The sequence below is a fragment of the Myotis daubentonii genome, chromosome 17 (assembly GCF_963259705.1).
Source record: "Myotis daubentonii chromosome 17, mMyoDau2.1, whole genome shotgun sequence".
NCBI lineage: Eukaryota > Metazoa > Chordata > Mammalia > Chiroptera > Vespertilionidae > Myotis > Myotis daubentonii.
In genome coordinates this window covers 54,152,788-54,171,133 of record NC_081856.1, presented here as the reverse complement: position 1 = coordinate 54,171,133, position 18,346 = coordinate 54,152,788, and the positions used below count along the sequence as shown (strand labels likewise).

Here is an 18,346-nt window from a genome sequence, read left to right as displayed (position 1 = left end):
CCCGTGCGTCGCGCAGCGCGTACAGGCCGGTCAGTTCCGCCGCACCCCGGCGAGTCCATTGAGCCCGCAGCGGAGGGGGGCCTGGTGAGCTGCGGTCGGGTTCCCAGCCGTTTGCTCCGGCTCCTCCGGGGAAGGCCGAGCTGCGTGGAGGTCTCCCTCTGGCTTCCGTCTCTGCAGCCGCGGGGAGGGTCGCGGAGCGGACCCCGGCGGCGGGGCGGGGCGGGCGCGCGAGCCGATTCCCCTGCGTCCCCGTCCGCGTCGCGCGGTCGGCCCCGCGGTCTCATTTCCCGTGCGCGCCCCGGCGGCCTTCTCTTTCCGCAGCCCCGCGCCCCGAGCTCTCGTGTCTGGTCGCCGCGTCCTTGGCTGGCGTGTGAGTACCGCGGCCCGCGCCGAGGCCGCCGTGCCTGCCGGGAGGCCCCAGGGGACGGGCGGCCCGGGCTGCGCCGGCGGCTCCACGCCTTCGGGGACCCGGGCGCAAGTGCCGGCCGGAGGCGGTGGGCCAAGTGCGGCTCCCGGGCCCGGCGCAGAGGGGCGGGACCCGCGGGCCACGTGGCCGCCCGGAGCGCGGCGGGGAAGCGGGAGCCATCTGGGCCAGCCCCGGTGGTGACCGGCGTCCGCCCAGCTGTGTCCGGCACGTGTGTACGGAGTACTCGCCGCGCCGGGCCGTGTAGGAACCGTGAGGGCCCCTGAGCGCGGAGGAGTGAGGAGCGACTGCCGAGCGACCGAGACAGGAGCCTCAGGGTGACCGGGTCTCGACTTGGGTCCGGGTCCGGCGGGAGGCGCACCTGGCGGCAGGCCCCGAGGGAAGGCGGTGCCGTCCATTGCAAGCGGGCACCTCAGTGAGGAGGAGGAAAAGGCTCCTACGGGAGCCCCGGAGAAGCGGGGGGCGGACCCGGGCTGCCCGGGCGCAGGGACCGGGCCTGGGCGCGGAAGGGCGGGTTGGCCGGGAGGCCCGCGCGGGACAGAACGTCCCGGGGGAAGTGCCTTCCCAGGGCGCCGGGCACACTCCCGGGCACAGCCGCGTCCTGGACCTCGTGCCGGTCTGGGCGGTGCCCGCCTGGCCAGGCCGCCTTCCTCACCCTGGAGTGTGGCCGCTGTGGGCCTCACGGGGGCCTGGGCAGTGGGCACTCGGCCATCGGTCCCTTCGCGCCTCGCTGGGCTCTGCGCCTGGGTTGCTGGGAGAGGCTGCGCCTTCAGGGGGGCAGGCTTGCTGGACTGGTGTTTTTGCAAATGGTTACTTGAAGGTGAGGTTCGAAAAGATCGACAAAAAGAATACGTCCGGAGTGTCAGGTGCTAGCGTCAGCATTTCGGGGGCTGCAGGCAGGAAGCGCCAGCCTGGGCATTTGTCCAGCCCTGGCCCGCGCTGGTACTTGGCGAGGACACGGATGTGTCGGAGTGGGTGGCAGCGTGCAGAGGTCGAGTGCAGGCATGGAGACCCCGCAGTCCTGGCTTCCAGCTGTGTAGAGGCCTGGACACCACACGTGTGATGTGTGCAGAGAAGGGTGGGAGCACGTGTGCAGTCCTAGAGCTGCCCCAAGGGAAGGGCCTGGCTGGTCAGCTTTGGCCACACCCCCGGCAGCGGTGGTGCTGGAGGCGGGGCCTGGGGTGGGGTCACGGGCCGCCACAGTGTGAGGCCTGGGGGTGCAGGGCCTCAGGACAGGCTGGCATTTTTGAGGGGCCGAGTGGGGTCAGAAGCATCTGAGTGGGTATTGAGGCTGTGGAGCGTCCCCACAGGAGGCAAAGGGCATCCTCCCTGCCTCCTGTCCACGCAGCTGCCCCACGACGTGGCAGTTCTAGAGCATTCAGGCTTGGGGTGCTCATTGCCGTCTGGGACGCTGCAGACAGCTCCATTGTGCAGCGCTGGTTCCAGCCTGGGGGGGCGGGGGGGATAGAAAGCCGAGCCGCCTGCAGACCCGGCCCCAGCACCTCATAGCTCATGCCACTCCCACTTCCCCGCGGAGCTGGCGGCTTTTTTGACCCCCGGGTGTACCGTCTGGCAGCCGATGTGTGACTGCAGGGGGGTGAGGTGGGCAACGGGCTGCCTGAGGCAGGGTCGGGGGATGGGAAGGTGGTCTGGTCAGGGCTGGGGGGCCACCTCTCCCAGAAACCTTCCTCATTAGCCCAGCCACGGCTCCCCCAGCACCGTGGGCACAGCTCTGAGGCCAGGTCCTCAGCTTCCCGCAGGGCCCTCCCGACAGCAGGCTCCGCGCTGGCTCCGCAGGGGCGAGAGGGCCCGGGACCGAGGTCCTGCAGGTCAGTGCAGCCGCGAGTGAGGTCTCTAACCAGGACCAGCCCCGCTGCGTCAGTGCCTTTGCCCTGGGCCTGGGGGGCCAGGCAGGGCGGCATCCCTCTATGGGAGAGGTGTCAGTGTGCCTCGGGGTGAGGGCTGGACCCCAGTGGGGGAGTCGGCAGCCAGTGGGCTCACGAGCCATTCTCGTGCTGGCTGTGGCGTGGGCCGCCCCCGGCGGGCGCCCTTCCTGAGCTGTGGGCTGGTGAGCTTGTTCTCAGAGGGAAGTGTCCCAACTCCAGTGGCTTTTCTCCCGGGAGGATGGGCGTTTGGTTGGGGGCCCTCATGGAGCGCGGGCCAGCAGGAGCCGGGTGCTGAGGAAGTAGAGGTGGGCCCTGCGTCACTCAGCTGTCCTGGGGGATCTGGCTGCCGGGCTGGGACCCCGGACGTCCCTGTGGCACTCGGCCCCATCCCCACACCGGCTCCACGCCCAGGTGGCGCTCTGCTGCCCCCACTGGGGCCAGGCTCTGGGCGCTGCCCCTCTGGCCGGCGTGCCCTCTCCCCAGAGCCATCTGCCACCCTCACCTCAAGCCCAGCAGCTGGACCTCCCGTGCCTCCGCGGCCGCCGCTCCCCTCGGTACGCGTGCTCGTCAGTGGCTCCGCAGGGCGCCTCCTGTGTCGCTGTCCGGCAGGGACCTGGGTGGCAGAGCGCCTTCTGGAGAGGGAGGCAGGTTCTTAGGGCGCTGGCCACGGGGCGAGAGGTCTTGCTGCCTGTGCCCGCAGGGCCTTGCAGAGCCGGCTGGCTCTCAGCTCCGGGGTCGGCACCTGGCTGGCTGGTCCCGGCTGCGGGCGTTGACAGCCGTGTCCTGTGCTCAGGGCAGGGAGGCTCCCCGGACAGCGCTCTGGTGACGACACTCGTGGCGTGGGCCTCCTCGTCTTGCTCCGCATCCCTCAGCCCGTGGGTGCAGAGGGCGGGGCCGCGCCGGACCGTCCACAGCTCCAGTGGGCAGCGGGGGCTCAGGCCCCAGCAGAGCAGATGGGAGGGTGCTCAGATGGCGCCTCCCAGGAAGTGCCCGCCTCATTGACGGTGCCTGAGCAGGGAGAGCTGCCCCTCCTGGGGTGTCGGTGGTGGGTCTGTGGTGCTCACCTCTGCTCCTCCAGCAACCTCGCCGCACGCCGCCTCAGCGAGCCGCTTCTGGAAGGGCCCGCAGCCCCTGGGCCGCCTGTCTGACTGCCTCTAACCTGCTGCTTTCTCTCCATGCTGTCCTAGGAGGTCAGAGTGAAAGTAAGTACGCCTGCGCCTGCCCGCGCTCCCGTCACCTGAGCCGGGGCCCCAGGTAGCGGCGCTGCCCTTCCTCTGCCCCGCACCCCTCAGGGCTTCCCTGGGCAGAGCTGGCTCCTGCCTCCTGGGCAGGGCAGGTGACGCCCGCCAGCCCTTGCCTCGGGCCTCGGGCCTAGTTGGGGCGTTGAGAGACTGACCTCCCTTCCCCTGAGCTGTGGCCACCAGAGTCCTGAGCACACCTGGTCTGGTGCCGGAGGCCAGCGGGGTCTGGCAGGGCTTGGGCACTAGGGGCGAGCTTTGTGGGCTGAGCCAGAGGTCAGAGGGCACATGAGCCCTGCCTGGTCATCCTGCTCCCCCTTCCGGGACAGTGAGTGATGTCACAATGCCCTGCCTTCTGGGCACAAGCTCCTGCCTCGCACCACTGCCTCTGCGGCCAGCCTGGCCTTGGTAAGTGCTGCCACCAGCCTGGGCAGGAAGGTGCCGGGGGCATGTGCCGTTAAAGGCCCCCAACGTACCCCTGCAGGGGTACGGGGTCTCCCCAAAGTGCTGGGCAGGTGCGGGCTTGTCCACGTGTCCATGGCTCCCACGTGTGCTGGCGTTGGGAAGCGTGGGCCCGGCGAGGAGGGGGAGGGCTTGCCCCCCGGCTGAAGGCTGCCCTGCTCTGGCGACCTTGCCTCCTAGGTCTGAGGCCTGCCTGGCTCTGCCACTGGGCCGACGGTTGCTTAGGCCGCACCAGTGACCCACAGAAGCCGGGGACGGTAGGGGTGTCCTGAGGGAGGGCTGCCGCCCTGGCGAGTTAGCACTGGGTGTTGGTCAGGATGCCTCCCTCCGCTCTGGGGAGCAGGCCCAGGGTGGGGCTGTGGCTGGGAGGGAAGGTCGCCGCCACCTTCTAGGAAGGACCCTGGGTGAGCAGGGATCCCGGGCTGCGGGCCAGGCCCCGCTGTTCCTGCTCAGTGGGCGCTGCCTCCCATTTCTGGGCTGGTCCGCAGAGTGCCAGCCACCTTTCCACAGCGCCACGCCTGGCAGCGGGGGAGGGGGGCGGGGGCTGTTGCTACGAGGGCGGCAGACAACGAAGGTCCCCTCCATGAGGGTGGTGGGGCTCAGAGCCCCCGTTGCCTCCCACTGCCCCTCTGATGGTGCCCTTACACCACGATGGCCACCTCAGACCGCCCAGTGCTTCCGTTAAAACCAGTGCCCGGAGGTAGCCGGGCTTAGCAAAGGCACAGGCCGTCCAGGGACCATTTCAGGTCAATAGTAACTGTCTGTGGACGTGAGTCTCCCTGTCTCATGGGCCAGGCGTGTTGTGAGGGTGTTCCCGTGAGGGTCAGGTGGAGGGAGCGCACTGGTCCCCGGCATCCAGTCGGGGGTTCTATAAGAAAAGGTTTCTGAGGTTTGGAAACCATCTTCTCTAGACCCCTTTGGAGAGCATGGTGCATGTTGGGTTAGAAAAGAAGTTTTACAGTTAAAAGAATACAAATATTTACACACCCGTACGTGTATGTCATCTGCTTATTGCCTAACTGAGGTCCCTGCGGGTTTGACTTGGGGTCCTGCATGTTGCCGGATGGCACCCGCCTTGGGAAGCATTCGCAGGGTCCCGCGGCACCAGCCAGGCTGCTGGGGGTGGGGCGGGACGGGCGGGCCGCGGGGGGCTGTGCTCAACTGCCTTCTGTGCTTGCTTCCACTGCTGCGCGCAGATGAGGAGCGGCAAGGCCTCCTGTGCCCTGGAGACCGTCTGGGAGGACAAGCAGAAGCATGGGGAGGCCGAGCAGCGCGCCCACGAGCACCAGGCCACGCGAGCCGCCGCCACTGCCCAGCAGCTCCCGGCTCAGGTGCCAGCCGTGAATGGGCCGGGGCCCGAGGACGCCGAGGAGGCCGAGGCCCCGGACAGCAGCAGGGGCAGCCCCCGGCGGAGCCGTCACGGGCGGCAGCCCCTGCAGAAGAAGCGGAAGCGCTCCCCGAAGAGCGGGCTGGGCAGGGCAGACCTGGCCCTCGTGGGCCTCTCGGCCGACCGCGTCTGGCTGGACAAGCCGCTTTTCGACCAGGCGGAGAGCTCCTACCGCCAGAGGCTGGCAGACTTGGCTGCCCAAGCAGCCCGGCCACCGGCGCTGGCCCCCAGGGGTCCTTGCACCCACGGAAGCCAGGTGGCCTGCCACCATGTGACCTGGGGCATCTGGGTCAACAAGTCTGCCTTTGACCAGGCCGAGCGGGCCTTCGTGGAGTGGTCCCAGGCTCTGCTGCTGGCCACCGAGGGCGGCAGCGGGCAGGGGGCTCCTGACACGGGCCAGCGGGCACCTGCCTTGGCCCTGGCCCTCACCCACCAGCCTAGCTCGCCAGCCAATGGCCAGCCCCCGCTGGGCAGCCTGCAGGCGCTGGTGCGGGAGGTGTGGCTGGACAAGCCCCGCTACGACGCAGCTGAGAGGGGCTTCTACGAGGCCCTGTTCGACGGCCACCCCCCCGGGAAGGTGCGCCTGCAGGAGCGAGCCAGCCAGGCCGAGAATGCCAAGCGGGCCCGCCGAGACCGGCGGGCCCGGAACGCCGTGGGAAGCAAGCGGGCTGAGCTGAGGCGGGCCGAGGGGGGGGTCCCTCCGTCTGCCCTGCCCTACTGGTACTTCCTGCACAAGGACGCCGAGGCGCCCTGGCTCAGCAAGCCCGCCTACGACGGTGCGGAGTGCCGCCACCACGCTGCCGAGGCCCTGCGCGTGGCCTGGCGCCTCGAATCCACGGCTCTGGTTCACCGACCCAGTGCCCGGTCTGGCCCGTCCGTGTCCAGCGTGAGACCCAAGTAGGAGAAACATGCTGGATGGGAGCCTGGGCTGGGGCCGCGTGCACCCCCTCCCTGCCCCGACCCCCGGACCCGGCTAAGTTGGATGCAGGAGTGGGTTGGGCGGTGCAACCTCCAGGGTCACAGCTCAGGGCTGAGTCTGCCCCATGCAGCGTATTGTCAGCAGTTCCTAGGGGCGCAGCGGAGGCTCCTGGGCCCACCGGTACCGCCCATGGCCGGGCTGTTGGCCTGAGTCTGAAGGATGCGCTGAGCGAGGCAGACTTTCGACCTGGTGGCCCCGGGGCCTCCTCCCAGGACAGCTCCACTCAGTGCAGCCATGGTCTCTGGAAGCCAGGTCAGGGGCCTGGAGGGGGCGGGGGGGCATCCAGTGCCTGGCCAGGGAAGGGGTTCCCAGGCAGGTGGGCCAAGACTATGGACTCTAGGGCAGCTAGAGGCCCTGTGGTGCAGGGGCTGGGCCCAGGCTGGGCCAGTGGGACTTGCAGAGGCTCCCTGGGTCTCCAGGGAAGGGGCGCCAGCCTGGCCCCTGATTCCCGGTGGGAGCCCCTTTGCTCTGCCCTCTGAAGGGTTGATCTGATGGGTTGACAGGACTGGCCTCGTGAGGGACAGGGCACGGCCATCGTGGCGGAGGGGGCATGGGGCAGAAGCCGAGTTCATGGAGCTGGCTTTTCTTGGGTGAGACCCACTTCCTCTTGTCAGCAAGAGGCCACTTGAGGACCTGGGTTCCTGGGCGCAGGGAACGGGTGGGATGGGTGAGGAGCAAGAGGGCTCTTTGGGCCCAGGTCTGGGCAGCTGCCCCACATTGTCGGGCTGGGGGAAAGCAGCAGAGGGGCGTCTGTGCCGGCAGTATGTGCACAGACGGACACCAGGCTGGGTGTGGCTTGGGCCCAGGTCTAGAGCAGTAGTTCTCAAACTGACTGATCTCGGAACCCTGGAGAGCTTTTGTTTTATCTGTGGGTCCACCACATTAGCCGAGGTGCTGCAAGTGTGCACTGGGAATGGTGGCCAGCTTGCTACACGCTGGTGGACACTTCATGAGAAAGCTTTCCTGTAAGAAGACTCACTGAGCAGGTGGCCTCGTTATACGTTTTGAAATCTTTAGTGTCTGCTCAGTAAGAGGCAGTGTGTTCAGCTGTGAGTGTGTGTTGTCAGACTCAAATCCAGCTTTGCACTGATGTGTGCTTGGAGAAGGGGGGACCTCGGGATCCCCAGAAGGTCTTGGCCACACTTTGAGAGCCGCTGGTCCTTGGGGCGGGCCTGGGACTGTGGCCTGTGCACGGAAGGGAGCCGCGTGGCAGTGGGAACAGGTGGCGTGGATGGGGGGCTTCCCTGCTCTGCCGTGGGGCCTGGAGGCCTGGTCTCCCAGGCACGGGGCGGCTACCCTGCACCTTTGGCCTCTGGGCTGTGAGAAGGGGCCTGTGCAGTCCAGGCTGTCAGCCTCTCCTTTCCTCCCAGCAGGAAAATGGCCACAAACTTCCTCATGCACGAGAAGATTTGGTTCGACAAGTTCAAATACGACGATGCAGAAAGGAAATTCTATGAGCAGATGAACGGGCCTGTGACGGGCTCCTCGCGCCAGGTGAGGGCTGTGCTTGGGGCTCTGGGTGGCTCTGGCTCTGCCCCAGGTGCTGGAGGTGGGGGTCTGTGGGGGGTCCTGGCTGCTCCTGGGGTCTGTGGGGGGGTCCTGGCTGCTCCTGTCTCAGCGCGAGGCAGCACACACCCACGGTCTGCAGGCCACTGGGAGCACAGCACGCGCAAGCCTGGGGGCCGGGGCCACTGTGGCAGGGCTCTGGCACCTCGCGCATCTCTCTGCCCCGCTGAACTTCCATCCTGCACGTCGCTTCCTTGCTCTCCACATGAGGGACATAAGGTTCCTATTTTTTTTTTGAAATTATAAAATTTTTAATGAAAGAAAAGACTGGTTCTTTCTGCACTGTCTGCAGGAGAACGGCGCAAGCGTGATCCTCCGGGACATTGCGAGAGCCCGAGAGAACATCCAGAAATCCCTGGCCGGAGTGAGTACCGCGGCCGAGCATCCAGGCTGGCGCTGCCGCCGCCCTCATGCCACTGCGCATGACTTCCCCCAGTGCCGCTGATGGCTCTGCCCTTGGAGCAAAGCCAGGGCGAGGCTGCCGCGCAGGCACGGACCTGGGCCCAGGCCACAGGCCCCTCTTCCTCTGCCTCCTTGCTGTGCGGATCGCCTGCTTGCTGGCGCTCAGCGGGGTCCCTGCCTTTGCTCCCTCCCGCCAGCCACTTCCTTCCGCTTGCTCTGCTAAGGGAAGCCTCCCTGCCCTCCTAGGCCTTCACCGCCCCAGAGGAGCCGGGTTCCCAGGGAGTGAGTTCAAATCACAGAGCGAGCACCATCGAGTTTGAGGCCCAGGCAGGGGCCCTGCAGCCCAGCTCGGCTCCCTGGTCCCAGATGGACCATGGCCACCTCTGTGCCTGCCAGGCCAGGAGGGTGTCCCTAGGAGGCAGCGGACCTACTGGTCCACCTCCCTGGCCAGAGGAGCCGGGCCTATTTCTGGGACATGGGAGTGTCCTGGCCCTGGAGGCAGGTGTCCGCACAGCTGTGCTCCTTGGAGCCTCCAGGAGCACCCTTCCCGCCTTCCCAGCTTCAGAAGCTGCCCACTCTGTGGCCCGTGGCTCCTCGCCAGCAGTTCACAGCCTGCTCTTGTCACAGCTCCTCTCCCTGCCTTTCTCTCCTGTGGACCTGGGGGTGGCGCTGGGCCCACCTGGAAAGTCCAGGGTCACCCCCCATCTCCTTGCCTCGTCACGTCTGCCAAGTCCTTTTGCCGTGTGAGGTCGCCTGCCTGCACAGCTGGTTCGGGTGTACTGGCCCCTGGCCACAGGCTGGGCAGCCCCGGGCAGCTGTCCTCTGGGAAGTGGTGCTACCGCCAGCTGCCCAGCAGGCCCTGCGTTGGGCGTGGCCCCTACTTGCCTTGCCTCCTACCTCACCCACGGTGAGCCGGGCAGACACAGGCCCTGGCGGCATGAGGTCTTTGCACCCAGGGGGCTCTTCCTCCTCCCACCCTCAGGCCTGGCTGTGATGGCCAGCTGCTGGGTCCTGGTCTTTGGGGACAGCTATGGTGTGCTGCTGGGGCTTGGGTCACAAAGCACCACGGACCACAGCGTAAGCGTCACTCATTTTCTCGTAATCTGAAGGCTGGAGTCCAGGATCAAGGCGTGGGCAGGGCTGGTTCCTTCCAAGGCCGCATTCTTTGGACTGCAGATGGCCGTTTCTTCCCTTGTCTCTGCATCCTGTTGCCTCTGTGTGCTCTACGAGGACACCAGCCAGTGGGCTAGGACCACCCTAACAACCTCAGTGTGACGGGGTCGCCCTGTAGAGGCCCTGCTCCAGAACTTGGGGTGCGAGTTCATGCTGGGGTGGCACGGACATAGCCTTCATGGAGAGGACTGGTGACGCACAGGGCTGGTACCAGCGACCTGCTGTCTTCCCACCACTTACCTGCCGCGCAGCAGGGCTCGAGGCACCAGCCTGTTGCCAGGACCCCGTTCACTTGCTCCCGCACTAACCCCTGGGAGAGGAGCCTCCGGAGCTGGGGCTGGACGAGTGGGCAGGGGCGGTAGTTCTGGCTTCCATCCCTGTGTGATCCAGGCCATCGGAGGTCTTAGTGGGAATGGTGTGGGGGCCACGGCTGGTGGTGGCATCTGAGACGCGGGTGTGGGTGGTCCAGTGGGAGCTGCAGAGTTGATGGGTGCTGTTGACTGACTATAGCAGGGCACTGAGGTGCGCCAAGAGGAGGGGAGTGGCGTGAGCAGAGCCCACCTGGTCCCCTGGCTGGTCAGTGCTCCTTCTCCAGCCACATGGCGCCCTGGCCACCCGAGCCGGCTCTGCTCAGTGGGTCATGGGACAGCGTCAGCCTTGCGCTGCCGCAGTGAGTGACAGAGCCAGGCACCCGGCACCTGTCTTGCCTGGAGACCTTTAGCCTCTCCGTGGTCAGGGGTGCGGAGCAGTGGCTTGTCCTGTGGCTGCTTGGGTGGGCCTCAGGCCTAGGTCTGTATCATGATTGGACACTGGAGGAGGGACAGTGACCCCGGGGAACGGTGCAGCACCGTGTCCCAGAGCCACGAGTGCATGACTCTGGCTTGAGCTGTGGCGCCCTGTGGCTGAGCTCCCTGGGCGGCGGTGTGTGCCTGGCAGGGAAGGCCAGGCGCTGTGCTGGCTGCTGAGGGGGCTGCCCTTTGCTGGGGCATGATTCTTCCTGGTCACGGGCCCCTCAGCTGCTCTCCCCTCCCGTTTCCACCTCAAGGCCATGCTGCCCAGCCCCTCTGAGGCCCCAGGCCAGGCTGCCCCTGGGACTGGCAGTCCTGCTCCTTGCCTCACACCAGGCAGTGGCAGCCGTGGCTCTGAGCTTCTGCCCTGGGCCCCCTGCTTCCTGCTTGGCCGAGAAGTCACCCTGGCCCCACAGGGCTGCCGCCTCCCCTCCTGGTGGGGCATGGCAGGTGACTGGGCCTCCTACCCAGCTCGGGGCTGTGCTGCTCAAGTGGCTGCGGGGGCCTTGGAGTGGGTTGGGTGCCACACCCTCAACTCCCCCTGCCTTGCAGAGCTCAGGCCCTGGAGCCTCCAGCGGGCCCAGCGGAGACCACAGTGAGCTCGTCACCCGGATCGCCAGCCTGGAAGTGGAGAACCAGAGCCTGCGAGGAGGTGAGGCCCTGGGCTCGGTGGGGGAGGGGTGGGGCCCAGCTGCTGTGGTCTGACCAGCATCCCCTCACCCCGCAGTGGTGCAGGACCTGCAGCAGGCCATCGCCAAGCTGGAGGCCCGCCTGAGCGTGCTGGAGAAGAGCTCGCCTGCCCACCGGGCCACAGCCCCGCAGACCCAGGTGAGCGCCGCCCCGCAGGCCAGAGCCCCCACACCTGGTGCTGCTGCAGAGGCGCAGAGGCCGGCCCCGGGGTAGTGAGGGTGAGAGGCCTGCCAGCCAGGGGCCTGCGTCTCAGCCCCCTCCCCTCTGGCAGCACGTGTCGCCCATGCGCCAAGCAGAGCCGCCCACCAGGAAGGCGGCGGCCGCGGAGGACGACGAGGACGATGACATCGACCTGTTCGGCAGTGACGAGGAGGACGACAAGGAGGCCGTCCGGCTGCGGGAGGAGCGGCTGCGGCAGTACGCAGAGAAGAAAGCCAAGAAGCCGGCACTGGTGGCCAAGTCCTCCATCCTCCTGGACGTGAAGCCCGTGAGTGCCCGCCTCGGGCCTCCCTGCCCGGGTTCAGGAATCTCGGGCTGAGAGAGATGGGCAGGACGGGAGTACACCGCGCTGCTGGGCGGGCCTCCGGGAGCCTGTGGGCCCCTGACCCAGCCTCTCCTCCCTTCGTTCCCCAGTGGGATGACGAGACAGACATGGCCCAGCTGGAGGCATGCGTGCGCTCCGTCCAGCTGGATGGGCTGACCTGGGGGGGCTCCAAGCTGGTGCCCGTGGGCTACGGCATCCGCAAGCTGCAGATCCAGTGCGTGGTGGAGGACGACAAGGTGGGCACCGACCTGCTGGAGGAGGAGATCACCAAGTTCGAGGAGCACGTGAGTGGGCAGGCCCGCGCGGGGGGCAGGTCCAGGGCCCGGCAGGGCAGCCTTGGGGAAACTGGGCCTCACGTGACCACCGCCCTCCTTTCTCCAGGTGCAGAGTGTGGACATTGCTGCTTTCAACAAGATCTGAGCCCCAGCCCCAGCCCCAGCCCCAGCCGGTTGGCCCTGCCCCCATTAAAGAGTGCAATTCCCTGTCTGGCTCCTGTCTGGTCTGGGCCCTGTGGGCGGGGGCATTCAGTGAGCAGCGCTGCCAGGCCCGGCCTCAGTGGTGTCCCACTTGGGGGCCCGTCTGTCCTACAGCAGTGGTCCTGGGGGCCGTGACCATCACCCCTCGCTTGGCCTCTGCACAGCCTTCCTGTGGCTGTGACCTCACCCTGCTGCCCTCTCCCGTCTCGGCCTGTGTTCACTCACCCAGCAAGTGCCATGTCCCGTTCAAGCTGTGGGCCAGGAAGAAGGCAGGCCCTTCACTCCTCCCTGGGGCCCAGGAGGCACCCAGCCCTCCACTCTCCCCGTGCCTCCTCGCTGTTCCCGCTGAGCTGTCTCTGTGGGAGCAGAAGTGCGGCCCACAGCTGTCCAGGAAAGAGGCCCTAGAGGCCGGCCTGGCCCTCCTGCTGTGACCAGGCACCTGCTCCCAGGTCTGACCTGTGTGAGACCCTGCCTCCCTCCCTGGTCCTCATTCAGCCCTCAGAGGGCACCCCCTCCCCAGCACAGTGCTCCATTGCTGGAGGACGGCCTGGGACAAGTCATGACACTCCTGTGGAGTCCTGCCTGCTGCCCCACCCCTAGCCCCGCCTACCAGCCCAGGACTGGCCAGTGCTGCTGGTGAGACAGCTGCTCTTGGTATTCGAGAAAGGTCTGGGCTGCAGCCACTTGTGGCCCGAGCTGCACCCCTTGGTGGGGGCCCTGAGGCTGCTCTGTATTACCGGTCTCCTGTGGGGCTCAGGGCGAAAGCCGCGGTGCCAGCTGGGGGTGGGCACCAGGCTGGCTGCTTCCCGGCCACACCTGGGAGGAGCTGACGGGAAGCACCTCACCATCTGCCCCGCCCCGCGCCCCGTGGCTCCCAGGAGGGGCGGGGACAGTCCAGCAGGGGGTGGGATCACCACTGCCCTCTTGTACCCTCCCACCCGGTGCACAGAGCTGGGGGAGGCAGGAGGGGACTGTGCTTCAAGGGGCTGAGGAGCTGGGTGACCTGGGACGGGGACACTCCCCACTTCAGCCCACTCTGGCCTAGGGGACCCCTGTCCAGAGACCGGCAGCCCCGCCCCGCCCCTCCGTTGCCAGGAAAGGCGGTGGCTTCCCGGGCGTCCTCGCCTCCCGGGAGCGGGTCCACCAGGGCTAACAGGGCGTCGTGAAGGGCGGGCCTGGGCACCGGCTATTGGGGGGGCGGGGTCACGTGGGCCGGCGGGGCGGGGAGGCCGGAGTCCAGACAGGCGCGATGGCGGCGGAGCAGGACCCCGAGGGGCGCGCGGCGGCGCGGCCGCTGCTCACCGACCTGTACCAGGTCACCATGGCGCTGGGCTACTGGCGCGCGGGCCGGGCCAGCGCCCCCGCCGAGTTCGAGCTCTTCTTCCGCCAGAGCCCGTTCGGCGGCGCCTTCGCGCTGGCAGCGGGGCTGCGGGACTGCGTGCGCTTCCTGCGCGCCTTCCGCCTGCTCGACGCAGGTACCGGCCCTGCTCGCCGCCAGGGACTCCCCCGGGCAGGACCCTCCACCGGCCAGCTCGCCCCACACGCGACCGGGTGGGGGACCCCGATGAGCCCTTCACTGCGCCCCAATGAGCCCCTCGGTCGCGGAAACGGTGCCGCCCGGCGAGCCCCCTTGGCCGCGCTCTGGCCGCAGCCCACGCCGGCCCTTGTCGCCCCCAGACGTGCAGTTCCTGGCCTCGGTGCTGCCCCCAGACACCGACCCCGCGTTCTTCGAGCACCTCCGGGCCCTGGACTGCTCCGGGGTGACGGTGCGGGCCCTGCCCGAGGGCTCCCTCGCCTTCCCCGGCGTGAGTGCGGGCCGAGCGGGGCGGAGGGGAGCCCGAGGGGGCGGGGCGGCCGCCACTGACACCCTCCCCGCAGGTGCCGCTGCTGCAGGTGTCGGGGCCGCTGCTGGTGGTGCAGCTGCTGGAGACGCCCCTCCTCTGCCTGGTCAGCTATGCCAGGTGGGGCCCCCTCGCCCCTACCCCCAGCCGGGGTGACCCTGGACTTCCGGGAGGCCAACCCTTTGGGGTGTGGGCGTGGCTGCATGCGCCAGGGTCCGAGCTCGGTGGGTGCCTCGCCCGGTCTCCAGGAGGGGCGGGTCCTGGGGCCTACGTGACCCTCACCCTGGTCTCCTGCCTCCCCCACAGCCTCATTGCTACCAACGCGGCGCGGCTCCGCCTGATCGCAGGGCCTGAGAAACGGCTGCTAGAAATGGGGTTGCGGCGTGCGCAGGGCCCCGACGGGGGTCTCACAGCCTCCACCTACAGCTACCTGGGGGGTGAGGCTGTGAAGGAGGGGAGGGAGGCAGAGGAGGACCCCCAGCCCGAGGGCCCTGTGAACACGGCCCGATGCCCCATGCCCTCCTAGGCTTTGACGGCAGCAGCAACGTGCTGGCAGGACAGCTGCGGGGCGTGCCCGTGGTGGGGACCCTGGCGCATTCCTTCGTCACTTCCTTTTCCGGCAAAGAGGTGCCTCCTGACCCGGTCAGTACCCTTCTCTTCCCCCTGAGCTCCAGAGAGCGGATCTCAAGGCCAGACCGGCCTGGAGGAGGGGGTCCGGTCCTCTGCACAAGGGCAGAAGCCACCTGGGCAGGTAGCCACAGTGTGGCCCTGGGAAGCTGGCAGGCAGGTGGCATCGCCCCTGCTCAGACCCTCACCCAGCGGTGAACTCAGTCCCCACCCTTTGCTGACCCCTCTCCCTAGATGTTGGCTCCAGCTGCTGGTCAGGGCCCCAGAGTGGACCTGGCCCCCCGTGTGGAGGCGTGGCTGGAACGTGTGTGTGCCCACCTGGGGCTGGGGGTGCAGGATCCACACCCCGGGGAGCGGGCGGCCTTTGTGGCCTACGCCTTGGCCTTCCCCCGGGCCTTCCAGGGCCTGCTGGACACCTACAGCGTGAGGAGGTGAGGCCAGGCACCCCCACACACAGTGGGGGCGGGGCCTCGGCGGAGAAGCTGCAGGACCCTGACCTCCTTGTCCCGGCCGCAGAAGCGGACTTCCCAACTTCCTGGCGGTGGCCCTGGCCCTGGGGGAGCTGGGCTACCGGGCTGTGGGCGTGCGGCTGGACAGTGGGGACCTGCTGCAGCAGGCCCAGGAGATCCGGGCGCTCTTCCGGACCACGGGAGCCCAGTGAGTCCAGGGGGCTGTCTGCTGAGAGACCCCCTCAGGGGTGCAGATATAGGGGCGGGGCAAGGAGAGGGAGGGACTCTGCCCCCTGCTGCCTGCCTTTCCCACAGTGAGGAGATCTGATGTGGGCCTATTTCCATGGAGACATGGTGGCCCTGCAGGGTCACAGTGGCCTGTGTGGCTGAGGGCAGATTCTCCCGTGGGAGGGGCGTGACCAGGGAGGGAGGGAGCCTTGGTGAATCAGGAACTTCTGAGCCCCCCCAATCCCAGGTTCCAGGCACCCTGGCTGGAGTCAGTCCCCATCGCTGTCAGCAACAACATCGACGAGAAGGAGCTGGCCCGGCTGGCCCAGCAGGTGGGGCGGGGCGGAGCGGGCGGAGGTGGCCAGGAGGGCCCTGGGCCTGCAGATGCGGGCTGAGCCCAGTGCCCCCCCCTTCCAGGGCAGCGAAGTGAATGTCATTGGCATTGGCACCAGCGTGGTCACCTGCCCCCGCCAGCCTTCCCTGGGCTGCGTCTACAAGGTAGAGACAGGGGCCCATGGCGGGTGGGCTGTGAATGTTCCCACGCCCGCGTGGTTCAGGGTTCAGGATCTGGAGGAGGGGCCGCATGCAAATGAAACAGACGAGACAAGAAATAATAATTTGGAAATATTGGGGGCCAGGCGGGCAAGCCCAATCAAGGGGAAGGACTTCCTCTGGTGCCCAGGCCTCGCCAGCCTTGTATTCAACGTCGGATGCACATCTAGCTCTTAGGCAGGTAATTGCGGTAGCAGACAGACTATCTTAAAGGTCAGTGAATATTAGAAGGATTTGGTCAGGAAATAGCTTGAGCCCCCATTGTCACAATCGGTGCATAATTCTGGCCCTTGCCGTGGGTTCAAGGTCCACCAGCATCCCGGGACCCTTGTTTGCACTTCCTGCAGCCGCTGTGGGCATCATGGGTTGGGGCGGGTCCAGCTCTCTCCACACCCTGTCCCTGCAGCTGGTGTCCGTGGGAGGCCAGCCTCGGATGAAGCTGACCGAGGACCCCGAGAAGCAGACTTTGCCTGGGAGCAAGGCCGCCTTCCGGCTCCTGGGCTTGGACGGTGAGGCCCCACACCCCTGTGGCCCCATCCACGCCCCAGGCCCCCACTTCATTCTTGGTGCCCACCCCCCAACCCCCGACACAGGGTCTCCGCTGCTGGACCTGCTGCAATTGGCGGAGGAGCCGGCGCCCCAGGCCGGCCAGGAGCTGAGGGTCTGGCCTCGAGGGGCCCAGGAGGCCTGTACCGTGAGGCCGGCCCGAGTGGAGCCACTCCTGCGACTCTGGGTCCAGCAGGGGCAGGTGACGACTCCACCCACCGCTCTGTCTGCACCCGCAACCCACATCCAGCCCTGACCCCTGACCCTGAGCCCCTTCTCTCCCCTCAGCTGTGCGAGCCCCTCCCATCTCTGGCCGAATCTAGAGCCTTCGCCCAGCGGTCCCTGAGCCAGCTCAGCCCCGCCCACAGGCGGCTGGAGCCGCCAGCCGGGTACCAGGTGGGTGGAGCGGGTACCAGGTGGGTGGAGCACCCAGCCCTGCAGCTCCCTGGTGCGCCCTCTGCCCCAGGGCCCCCAGCGTCGCCTCCTCTCCTCCTGCAGGTGGCGCTGTCGGAGAAGCTGTGGGCCCTGGTGCAGCGGCTGAGCAGCGGAGCCCCCCTCTGAGAGCCCCCCTGGGAGAGCCCCCTGGAGCTGCCAGAAGTTAACACGAGTCGCTGACAGTCCCCACAACGTGTCACGTGTCATTTCTTCTCCCAGGGCCTCGGGTGTGCAATCAGATGAGAGGTCATGCTCCCAGGAAGGCCTGCGCTGAGGCCGGGAGCCAGGCCAAGGCCCGAGCGGCTGAGCTCCGAGAGCTGGGCCCTGGGGGGCAGATCTGAAGCTGGACAGGGCAGGGCCACGGGGAGCTGGGGGAGTTGCTGGGGGGCCGTGGGGCCCTCCCGGGAGCTGAGGGAGTTTCTGGGTGGCTGGAGGGCCCTCCCGGGAGCTGGGGGAGTTGCTGGGGGCCCTCCCGGGAGCTGAGGGAGTTGCTGGGGGGCCGTGGGGCCCTTCCGGGAGCTGAGGGAGTTTCTGGGGGTCTGGGGGGCCCTCCGGGGAGCTGGGGGAGTTGCTGTGGAACGCCTCGCCCTGCTGGAGGCTCAGCAGCAGGAGCCAGGGTCGGGGATGAGCTGCCAGGGTTTCCTGCGTGCCAGCGAGGCCTCGGGCTCCCACACCCATCAAGGGCCCTGCCCCCGGCTCTGGGTCAGTGGGACACCACGCTTCCCAAGCCAAGGAGAAGCCCAGGCCTCCACCACTGCTGCCGCCAGCCCCCCACAACTCGGCCTGGGCGACCTTTGCCCTGGGCGCCGCCGGGGGGGCTGTGGCGGGCAGGGCCCCTGCAGACAAGCCTGTCAGTCCCCACTGGCTTGGCAGCTGGGGCTCCAAAGAACTGCTCAGGCCCGGCTGGCCGGCGGACTCAGTGGCTGAGCATGGACCTATGAACCAGGAGGTTGTGGTTCCATTGCCGGTCGGGGCACATGCCCGGGTTGCAGGCTCGATCCCTAGTGGGGGGCGTGCGGGAGGCAGCTGATCAATGGTTTTCTCTCATCGTGGATGTTTCTATCTCCCTCTCCCTTCCTCTCTGGAATCAATAAAAGTGTAAGAAAAACCCAAAGGACGTGCTCAGGAGGAGGGTCTAGGCTGCGGGGCCCAGGGAAGGCCCAGGCCTCCTGTCTGAGCAGCAGTAGGTGCAGGGCGGGCGGGTGGCGGGCGGGCCAGGGCGTGGGGCGTGCTGCCTGGGGCGCTTCCCCAGCACTTCCACTGCCAGGTATTTGGCCCAACCAGCTCTTCCTGCTCCCGGGTCAGCCTGGGCGATGCCTGCCCTGTCGCTGGGCCAAGGTGACAGTGGAGGGTCGGAGACACCAACCGCAGAACCAGGTCCCTCCAGGCCACCACTTCTTGGCTGTGTGCTCACTTCCCAGGAACCCCGAGGTCCAGCACTGGGGGGAGGGGCACCTCGCACCGTCCAAGGCCCTGAAGGCCACCTGCAAGGTGCTGGGGAGGCAGCAGGTGCAGCTCCCCCGGCCCCGTGCGCTCTGCCCCAGGGCTGCCCCAAGCTCAGAGGGGGTGCCAGCTCTCCCGTCACCCTGCCCCCAGGATGTCCAGCTGGGTCAGAATGCAGTGACTCAGCCTGGACCTGACTCAGCCCGGGGC

The 18,346-nt window shown here is 67.8% G+C and overlaps 2 protein-coding genes across 10 annotated transcripts; both read left to right on the top strand.

Annotated features, from left to right (window-relative positions):
- The first annotated feature begins 236 nt into the window (after window positions 1–236).
- Window positions 237–12,021, top strand: EEF1D (eukaryotic translation elongation factor 1 delta). 8 transcript variants are annotated; one of them, XM_059672457.1, is made up of 8 exons: window positions 237–370; window positions 7,747–7,870; window positions 8,235–8,306; window positions 10,858–10,957; window positions 11,033–11,133; window positions 11,267–11,482; window positions 11,629–11,823; window positions 11,921–12,021. In XM_059672457.1, exons 2-8 carry the CDS (start codon window positions 7,754–7,756, stop codon window positions 11,957–11,959), a joined length of 840 nt encoding a protein of 279 aa, XP_059528440.1. In that variant the 5' UTR covers window positions 237–370; window positions 7,747–7,753; the 3' UTR covers window positions 11,960–12,021. The 8 variants fall into 8 exon arrangements, with proteins under 8 accessions (XP_059528440.1, XP_059528438.1, XP_059528439.1 ...); XM_059672458.1 differs by having other exon boundaries at window positions 258–370; window positions 7,750–7,870; XM_059672450.1 differs by lacking the exon at window positions 237–370 and adding an exon at window positions 5,192–6,294.
- Window positions 12,022–13,212: 1,191 nt separating this feature from the next.
- NAPRT (nicotinate phosphoribosyltransferase) lies at window positions 13,213–16,885 on the top strand. 2 transcript variants are annotated; one of them, XM_059672463.1, is made up of 13 exons: window positions 13,213–13,490; window positions 13,693–13,820; window positions 13,894–13,976; window positions 14,163–14,293; window positions 14,383–14,498; window positions 14,718–14,914; window positions 15,000–15,140; window positions 15,408–15,492; window positions 15,578–15,658; window positions 16,119–16,221; window positions 16,306–16,460; window positions 16,547–16,654; window positions 16,757–16,885. In XM_059672463.1, the coding sequence occupies exons 1-13, from the start codon at window positions 13,265–13,267 to the stop codon at window positions 16,817–16,819; spliced, it is 1,617 nt and encodes a 538-aa protein (XP_059528446.1). In that variant the 5' UTR covers window positions 13,213–13,264; the 3' UTR covers window positions 16,820–16,885. The 2 variants fall into 2 exon arrangements, 1 of the variants encoding a protein (XP_059528446.1); XR_009449622.1 differs by lacking the exon at window positions 16,306–16,460.
- Window positions 16,886–18,346: the final 1,461 nt, after the last annotated feature.

Coding starts and splice junctions, on each gene's coding strand:
- EEF1D (XM_059672450.1), top strand. CDS start 5,207: ATGAGGAGCGGCAAGGCCTCCTGTGCCCTGGAGACCGTCTGGGAGGAC. Junction 8,307..10,857: donor TCCAGAAATCCCTGGCCGGA/GTGAGTACCGCG, acceptor CCTGCCTTGCAG/AGCTCAGGCCCTGGAGCCTC. Junction 11,824..11,920: donor TCACCAAGTTCGAGGAGCAC/GTGAGTGGGCAG, acceptor TCCTTTCTCCAG/GTGCAGAGTGTGGACATTGC.
- NAPRT (XM_059672463.1), top strand. CDS start 13,265: ATGGCGGCGGAGCAGGACCCCGAGGGGCGCGCGGCGGCGCGGCCGCTG. Junction 13,977..14,162: donor TGCCTGGTCAGCTATGCCAG/GTGGGGCCCCCT, acceptor CCTCCCCCACAG/CCTCATTGCTACCAACGCGG. Junction 16,222..16,305: donor CCGGCTCCTGGGCTTGGACG/GTGAGGCCCCAC, acceptor CCCCCGACACAG/GGTCTCCGCTGCTGGACCTG.